The sequence below is a fragment of the Ipomoea nil genome, unplaced genomic scaffold (genome assembly GCF_001879475.1).
Source record: "Ipomoea nil cultivar Tokyo-kokei standard unplaced genomic scaffold, Asagao_1.1 scaffold0688, whole genome shotgun sequence".
NCBI classification, from domain to species: domain Eukaryota; kingdom Viridiplantae; phylum Streptophyta; class Magnoliopsida; order Solanales; family Convolvulaceae; genus Ipomoea; species Ipomoea nil.
In genome coordinates this window covers 3,640,941-3,650,148 of record NW_017617116.1, presented here as the reverse complement: position 1 = coordinate 3,650,148, position 9,208 = coordinate 3,640,941, and the positions used below count along the sequence as shown (strand labels likewise).

Here is a 9,208-nt window from a genome sequence, read left to right as displayed (position 1 = left end):
AAAGACACATCAAAGTTTGGATGCTTAATAATTATAACTCATGTGCAATACTATTATAATAGTATTTTTATCAACTCAGTAACTCACCATACCAAACCATTGTGTATATAAAGGGATCATCAAAGCAATACTAGGTTGTATAGCCACTTCTCAATCTTCCCCATTATTCTCAGCTCTCTCCAACTCTTGCTTTAGTCTCTTGCAAAATCAACAACAATAATGGCTCCAATCCCCGGTGTAATGCCAATTGGTAACTACGTCCCTCTGTATGTAATGCTCCCGGTAAGCCAACATTATCATATTCGATCAATTCTATATTAGAATTTATAAAATTATAAGTTAAACTGAATTCAATTTTTTCTTAAGATGTGTTTGGAAACTCGAAAAGTTCCCGGGTTTTCAGTGTTTCGAAAGGAAGAAAATTTAAAATTAATGAAAAATAATATTTTGGTCAATGAAAAATAGATATGTCTTTCAGGAAAATGAGGTCTTTTTTTTTTGAGAAAGTCATTTTCTATGCCTTTCTCTACCAACATACCACACCTCTCTACCAACGTACCATGCCGGAAACCAGTTGGCCAGACTGGTTTTGCTTCGGAAACCATAGACACCAGAGTTATCTGTTCTCTTTTTCTATGGTTGAGTTGTGATTATCTGTTCTCTTTTTTCAATTGTTATTATAAATGTTGTTATATCTAAACAAAATAATTAAAATGTTTAATTATACAATTCTACTCATTTCCAGAAACATAATACAATGAAAAGTTTGAAAAAAAATGACTCATCTTCTATAAAACATTTTTCATAAATCATTTTCTTGATTTCCAAACACACCCTAAAGTGTAATTTGGTTCATGTAAATTACTGCTAATCTAGTACACTTATCATTGTTTCTGTGGTGGCCGGAAAAGTTGGGAGTTGTGAATGCAGAGAATGTTTTCCCGGACAAAGAGAAGGTGGAAGGCGAGCTGAAGCAGGTGAAAGCAGCGGGGTGCGACGGGGTAATGGTGGATGTGTGGTGGGGGATCATCGAGGCCAAAGCCCCAAAGCAGTACGATTGGTCTGCCTACACCGAATTACAGGGCCGTATTTTAAGTTTTGGTGGCCCTGTTCTAGTAAATAAATGTGGCCCTACCAAAATCATAATTTTTAAAACTAATACATGCAAGTTTCGAACCTTTGACCTCCAAGTTAAAATACAATAAATACACATTCTTACCATCTCTTCATGAAACCTTTAAAGTTTAATTGAAAACTTTTTAATTTTTATTTTTAAACTAGCTAGGTAAAAATTAAATATTGAACCTCTAAAATTTGGGGCCCCTCTAAAATTGGGGGCCCTGTGCGGTAGCCCAGCTTGCACAGCCTAAAATCCGGCCCTGCCGAATTATTCCAGCTGGTTAAGAAATGTGGACTCAAAATCCAGGCCATCATGTCTTTCCACCAATGCGGCGGCAACGTCGGCGACGCCGTCTTCATCCCCATCCCTCAATGGATACTCCAAATCGGCGACAAAAACCCCGACATCTTCTACACCAACCGGGCCGGTAACCGAAACAAGGAGTACCTCTCTCTCGGCGTCGACAATCAACGTCTCTTCCAGGGCCGCACCGCTCTCGAGGTACGTAACTGTAGTAGTCTTATTATCCGTTTCAACTTTACTTAAAATGGTCCTGACTATAGCGAAATTATTAATTTAGTCTTTGATTATTTTTTTTAACTAATTAAGTTTCTTAACTTTAAAAATCTTAATTAATTTGGTCCTCCGTTTATTTGACCGTTAGTCAATCGTTAACTTGAGACTAAATTGATAATTTCGTTATAGTCAAGGGACCATTTTGGTAATTAACTTTAGAGGTGGGCATTTCGATTTAGATTTCTCAAATCGAATCGAACCGTACCAAACTGAACCGAACTAGTTTGGTTAGGTAATATACCGAACAACCGAACGCTATTGAATTCTTGTATACCGAATGGTTCGATAAAAAATCGACCCGATCCGAATTGTTCGGCAAAAAATTAAATTGAATCGAATACCGTTTGATTTTTTTTTTTTAAATATAATAATAATAATAATAAAATAAATAAATAAATAAATAAGTAAATCCAAACCCTTTGCTGCTTGCTCTGCTGTTCAGCTCATATTCTCACGGATATCTCTCGTAAATGTTTTATTTGATTTCTTTATGGTTTGTTATCAAAAGTTCTATATTATGTGTTATGGTATTTACATAGTCCATATCCAACTTAAAGTCTAATATAATATATAACAAAATAGCAATCCAAAGTTCAAACGATATTCGGTTCGATTCGGTTTTTACCGAACAATTCAGTTCGTTTCGAATTTTTACCGAACCGTTTGATATATAAGAATTTATTACTGTTCGATTGTTCAATATATTACCGAATCTAATTAGTTTGGTACGGTTCGATTCGAGAAAACTGAACCGAATTGTCCACCCTTAAAATTAATTGCCAAAATGGTCCATTGACTATAGCGAATTACCAATTTGGTCCCAAATTAACTGTTGACTAATGGTCAAACAAACGGAGGACCAAATTGGTTAAGATTTTTAAAGTTGGGGGACTTAATTGGTCAAAAAAATAGTCAATGACCAAATTGGTAATTTCATTATAACCAAGGGACCATTTATGTAATTAACTCCAATTTTTATTTCAGACACAAAATCTTGATGTATTTATATTGAGATCCACATTAATATATATATATATATAGAGTTAATACCCAAAATGGTCCCTCGACTATGTCATAATTACCAATTTGGTCCTCAACTACCATTCTTATCCAATTAAGTCCTCAACTATGTAACTTTTACTCAATTAAGTCCTCAACTATACAATTCTTACCCAATTTAGTCCTCAACTATACAATTTTTACCCAATTTAGTCCTCTGTATTAATTTGACTGTTTGTTGACTGTCAAAAGTCGGGATAAAATTATAATTTTACAAGATTTCTCCTTCCTCTCCATTTAGCAGCGCCAAATCATGCAGCAATACACTCCTATCAGATTTCGATCGTCAAAAAATCGTTGGAAATAAAATTCATGGGCTATCCGATGCATAACCACTACTTCGATACTGACAGGTTTAGAACCCAACCGGAGCTTATTGCTACATGGTTTGGCGCTGTTAAATGAAGAGGAAGGAGAAAACTTGTAAAATTACAACTTTATTTCCACTTTTGACAGTCAACAAACAGTCAAATTGACAAAGGACTAAATTGGGTAAAAATTGTATAGTTGAGGACTTAATTGGGTAAAAATAATAGTCAAGGACCAAATTGATAATTACGACATAGTCGAGGGACTATTTTGGGTATTAACTCATATATATATATATATATATATATATATATATATATATATATATATATATATATATATATATATATCGTTTGTCAGGGAGTAAAATTTAAAAGTATATGAACTGTTATAAAAAGTGTGTACTGAATAGACCCGTATCTTGTCACTCTAGCAGACAAAGGCTAAATAAACTTATGATGAATAGATTATTTCAGTTGAATTGTTATACTTTCTGGTTGCCAAATTAATCGTGGTTGAGATGTACTTGTAGATGTACAGGGACTTCATGGAAAGTTTCAGAGATAATATGGCAGAGTTTTTGAAGGGTGGAGATATTGTAGACATTGAAGTAGGGTGTGGGGCTGCCGGAGAGCTTCGGTATCCCTCGTATCCCGAGACTCAAGGATGGGTTTACCCCGGCATCGGAGAATTTCAGGTCAGTTTTGATTTGAATTAGACTTTACTATACAACAATGGCGGATCGGATGGGAGATCAGAATTGAATTGTATTTGAATTTGCAGTGCTATGACAAGTACATGGTGGCAGACTGGAAGGAGGCTGTGAAGCAGGCGGGGCATGCGGATTGGGAGATGCCGGGAAACGCCGGAACTTACAACGACACGCCGGACAAGACGGGATTCTTCAAGCCAAACGGGACTTACAAGACGGATTTCGGAAAGTTCTTCTTGACATGGTACTCCAACAACCTCATCATCCATGGCGATCAAGTCCTTGAACAAGCCAACAAAGTTTTCGTTGGCTTCCGCGTCAACATAGCTGCCAAAGTTTCTGGAATTCACTGGTGGTACAATCATGTCAGCCATGCGGCGGAGCTCACCGCCGGATTCTACAATGTGGCGGGAAGAGACGGTTATCGCCCTATTGCCAGGATGCTGGCAAGGCACCATGCCACTCTCAACTTCACTTGTCTTGAGATGAGAGACTCCGAACAGCCCGCCGAGGCCAAGAGTGCTCCTCAAGAACTCGTTCGAGAGGTACCATAACCAAAATTTTACAATATCAAAACACAGTCACAACCACAGTCAATCCATCTGACTAAAAGTCTAAGGTGGGTTCCAAGCAGCGAATTTATGACCTTTAGTCTAGTTTTGATATCAAATTGAATCATGTGCTCCATCTCAACTCAAAGCTTAAGCTGATAGTTGGATTGCACATTAATAGTTACATGCTATACGTTTTAGTTTGGGTACATGTTAATTAAAGTTGAGTTGAATAATGATTGTGCAGGTGTTGAGCAATGGATGGAAAGAGTATATTGATGTGGCAGGTGAGAATGCACTGCCAAGATATGATGCCACGGCATACAACCAAATGCTTCTGAACGTCAGGCCAAACGGCGTCAATCTTAACGGCCCTCCCAAGCTCAAGATGTCTGGCTTGACATACCTCCGTTTGTCTGACGATCTGTTACAGACAGACAACTTCGAACTCTTCAAGAAATTCGTCAAGAAGATGCACGCTGATCTGGTCAGCATTATTTTATTTGTTTAAATCTCCAAAAACAAAATTTAATCAAAATACTAATTAAATTTAATCTGGAATAACAATAATAATAATAATAATAATAATAATAATATTGTTAAATATTCTATCAGGATCCGTCCCCGAACGCTATCTCTCCGGCGGTGTTGGAGAGATCAAACTCGGCGATCTCCATTGATGAACTGATGGAAGCCACGAAAGGAAGCAGGCCATTCCCGTGGTATGACGTCACAGACATGCCGGTGGATGGCTCAAACCCGTTTGATTGATTAGGATGACATCACCCTCCTCCCTGCTGAACTACTGCATGTATTGTGGATTGTGGAACAATAAATTAATTAATAAATATTATGAATAAATGAATCCAGCTTAGCTTTCAGTGCTGAAGGTGAAGGAGGAGCAGAGAAGGTAGTGTTTGGATAATGTTGAGGAATTAATAAAAAAAAAATGGACTTGAGATGTTGTGCAAGCCATTCATTAGTACGTAGCTTCTTATATGAATTATATGAAGCTAAGAATGTTGTCCAATAATAATGATAATAATATGTTAAGTAACTTGTGATCAGACGGCATTATTGTTATAGATATTATACTAATATATTAGAATGTATCTAAAAATGATTATTTTCTATTTTACATGTAATTTGAGAACAAAATCACATGTTCGACTGAGTATATGAAACGTCCAAACAGAACTTATAGAGGAATGTCATAGTAACTCAACTGAATACAATGGCTAAACCTTTGAGAAGTTATTCTCACACTCGAGCGATGAGACTCGTATCATTATTTCCAAATTTCACCTTCTGTTATATCATATATGACCAGAGCTGTCCATGCGGGCCCACATATTATTATTATTGTTGATACGGGAAAGAATTGGCACCACATTTCTAACGGCTCAACAGTCATCACTCACCAAGAAGCTTTGAGAATTGGGATTGCAGCGAGAGTGCAAAAGCATGATTAATGTCTACTTATCTCTTCACAGACCTCTCCAATTGAATTCTTGTTTGCCCTACTTTAATCCTACCGCAAGAAGAAGGAGACAATCCTGCACTATTCCATCTCACCCACTGCTCCTCGCTCTTTCCGCGCGGCAAAAATTTGCACACTTTCAGTTTGCTAGGAAACGACGTCGCTTCATTACTTTTGCATCCACCTTGGAGCTCCCACTTCTTCCCTTTCCTATAGACCAGGTAATTGATCTTATTTTCAATTATTATTAATGGAAATCCCATTTCTTGAATTTTGTGTGTGGGGGGGGATAATGTATGATTGTTGTAACTTGAACTTTCTTCCCTTGTGCAGACACTTATCCCTTCAGAGACCAAGTCACTTCACTTGTATGAAGCCAGATACCTAGCTCTGCTAGATGAGGTTATGCTTCTACATTCATCTAACTGTGGTTAGTTATGGGCTTATGGTTAATTGTGTTGGCTTAGTATTTTTTTTTTATGAGGAGGCAACCCCAGTCACTATCTGAGGTTGTGCACCGAGTAAACTCGGATTTGTGACCCTAGTTGGCAAAGAACTACTAAACTAGGTTGCCCATAGCTGTCTGACTTAGTGGCTTTAATCAAGAAGATCAATAAGCCGCTCCAATTGGGAGTTGAACTTGTAACCTTGTGTTTACTAAGTCAACAGCCTAACCACCTTGATTGGGGTTGCCCACTTTGGCTTAGGCCCTGTTTGGTAACATAGTTAGCTTATCAGCCAATTTTGGCTTATTTGACCACTATTAGTTGTTTGACCTGATTAAACATTCAATATAAGTGTTTTGTTAATTAGCTTTTTGTAACAGCTTATTGCTCCAAAATGCTAAAATTCAAAAAGCTGCTCAAAGCAGTTTTTTAGATTAGCTTTTTGAGAAAGTCATTTTGCATATAATCAGCTATCAGCTAACAGCTAATTTACCAAACATCTTTTTACAATCAGCCAATACTATCAACTAATCAAACCCATTAACCCAATCAGCTAACAGCTATCAGCCAACAGCTATTTACCAAACACTCCCTAGTATTTGTTGGTAGTACCCAATTCTGTTTATTTGATCTAACTGAGCATGGGGTTTGCTGTGCTCAATAGAAGTAATTGGGAACCCAAACTCTGCATTAAATTGAATGTAAAGATAATAGCACATGATGGGTGATAAAGGTGTAATCCTTGATTTATTTTAGGAAAGGTGATTGTTTAATTTTGCTTCTTACTGTATCTAACCAAAAAGGGCTCTTCTCTACACTTTTTTTTGCAGTCTCTATTTAGGAAAGAGAAGCTATTTGTACACTTTGTGTTGGATCCTATTGCGATTAATGATACATCTGGAGAAGCATCATTTGCAGCCAGATATTGTTGCTTAGTTGTTATAGAGAAAGTAAGCTTCGACACTTATATAGACGATGATGAAACTAAGAAATGATACTGATAAATTATCAATTCCTGTCACTGCTTTTCAGGTTGAGCGCTTAGATGTTGGCGCGTTTGTCTCTATAAGAGGCATAGGCCGTGTCAAGATTGTGCATTTTGTGCAGGTGAATTATCATTGCTTGATTTATACATTGTTTGTTTAAGCTGAATAATAGAATTTTAAAGTTGAAAGTATGCCCGATTGTTTGGCATGTCTGAACTTTTTTGTCAAGGTGTGAATTTATTTATTCTCAATGAATGATTTTTAAGAACTCGAAGTTTCATGAACTAATGGCCTGTTTGGTTGAGCGTAATTTGGCTGTAGTTGAATTGCAATTCAGTGGAAGCCACAATTACACCGTTTGGTTGGAGGGAATTGCAATTCCACAGAATTGCAATTCCCCCCTTTTGCTGAATTGCAATTCATGAGCACCCCCTATGAATTGCAATTCGGTGGTTGGGGGAAAAGGAAAAAGGGATGAAATGACAAAAGTACCCTTAATTATTACTACTATTATTATTACACACGGACATTTTAATATTTATATCTCTTCTTTCATTCCCTACCCAATAATTCTATTCATCCCTACCAAACAATGTAATTTGAATTCCTACTTTATTCCCACCTTATTCTTTTCACACCGAATTACAATTCCTTTCCACCCTAATTCCTTACTCCCAACCAAACGTCCTGTAAAGGGATATGGCAGCCAGGTAATTGTAGCAGTTCTAAACACTGTATGGATGGAAATGAAGCTAGCACCAAGATAGTAAATGACGGGAACAATGTCTTGAGTATAATTGTGATTTTTATGTTATCATGAAGTTATTTTGCTTACAATCATAATATCTATACAGGTCTTTGTTTTGGCATAATTTGTAGGCAGAACCATACTTGAGGGGCATGGTCATACCATTTCAAGATAACATTCCACTCACGGTTACAGATATAAGTTCCAAAGTTTCAGAGTTGAAGGAATCCATTTGCAGTTTGAATAGTTTAGAAATAAAGCTGAAGGTAAAAATCCAACCTCTACATTGTCCCTTAAGTTTTTTTTTTTTAAAAACATTCAAGTGAAACAAGATATGGTCACTTTTCTCATTCTTATTTAAATTCTCTTACTTGTTGAGTGACGAGGAAAACCCATAGCCTCTACTCGAGGGTGTGTACTGGGTAAACCCCGCCTTGTGGCCCTAGCTGGCAAAGGACCACAAGGAGGTAAACTAGCTTAGGTTGTCCATAGCTGACCGGTTCAAACCAAGAAGGCCAATAGGCCGCTCCCGTTGGGAGTCGAATTTGTAACTTTGTGGTTACCAAGTTAACAGGCGGACCAACTTGACTAGGTAACTAAGTTAAGTTGTACTATTATAGGCCCCTAAAGAAGAATTGTTGCAAACAATGACTGCCAACTCTATAGGGTGGGTGAAGAAGGCATCTTTACTCGATTGTGACAGCAATTTCATTCCATCCATGGCTGAGCTTGTGTCCTTTGCAGCACTCCAACCTGTTTCAGGTATGTTGCTTGCTAGCTTTTGGAGTTTCTCGTTCTCTATTAAATAGCACTCCAACGAGTACGTCTTAATATGTAGTAACTCCGTTTTTTTTTTGTCCTGGTATAACAGGAGCAACCCGATCCGATGTGGTGAAATTGCAGAAGGAGAAGCTAAGAGCAATGCACATGAAAGACACAATGGAGAGGCTAGACTTGTCGTCCAGATACGTGAGAGATAATATTTCCCTGGTCGCTGCAAAACTCGCGATTCAATCTTTAGATGCCCCCTAGCCCCCCCTCTTCATGTGTGGATTCAATGCCTGCCTGCAAAAATCACCCACCAATCTCAGCTACACTATTTGAGAAAGAGAGAAATGTTGCAAGCAAGATTGGAATTGTTAAGGAAAGAACATTTGATTATTTGTTGAACATTATTTATAATATTGTTTACATTTTTCCACAAATGTACAAGTTGTAATA

At 37.3% G+C, this 9,208-nt stretch overlaps 2 protein-coding genes across 3 annotated transcripts; both read left to right on the top strand.

Moving 5' to 3' along the window:
* Positions 1–120: 120 nt before the first annotated feature.
* Positions 121–5,346, top strand: LOC109175858 (beta-amylase). Its single transcript, XM_019325224.1, has 7 exons — positions 121–282; positions 912–1,071; positions 1,383–1,621; positions 3,597–3,761; positions 3,848–4,321; positions 4,575–4,814; positions 4,943–5,346. The coding sequence occupies exons 1-7, from the start codon at positions 220–222 to the stop codon at positions 5,096–5,098; spliced, it is 1,497 nt and encodes a 498-aa protein (XP_019180769.1). The 5' UTR covers positions 121–219; the 3' UTR covers positions 5,099–5,346.
* A 303-nt stretch (positions 5,347–5,649) lies between these two features.
* LOC109175862 lies at positions 5,650–9,052 on the top strand. Of its 2 annotated transcripts, none has more exons than XM_019325227.1 (7): positions 5,650–6,028; positions 6,141–6,209; positions 7,084–7,203; positions 7,286–7,360; positions 8,119–8,253; positions 8,608–8,749; positions 8,859–9,052. In XM_019325227.1, exons 1-7 carry the CDS (start codon positions 5,792–5,794, stop codon positions 9,017–9,019), a joined length of 939 nt encoding a protein of 312 aa, XP_019180772.1. In that variant the 5' UTR covers positions 5,650–5,791; the 3' UTR covers positions 9,020–9,052. The 2 variants fall into 2 exon arrangements, with proteins under 2 accessions (XP_019180772.1, XP_019180773.1); XM_019325228.1 differs by having other exon boundaries at positions 8,608–8,762; positions 8,794–8,879.
* Positions 9,053–9,208: the final 156 nt, after the last annotated feature.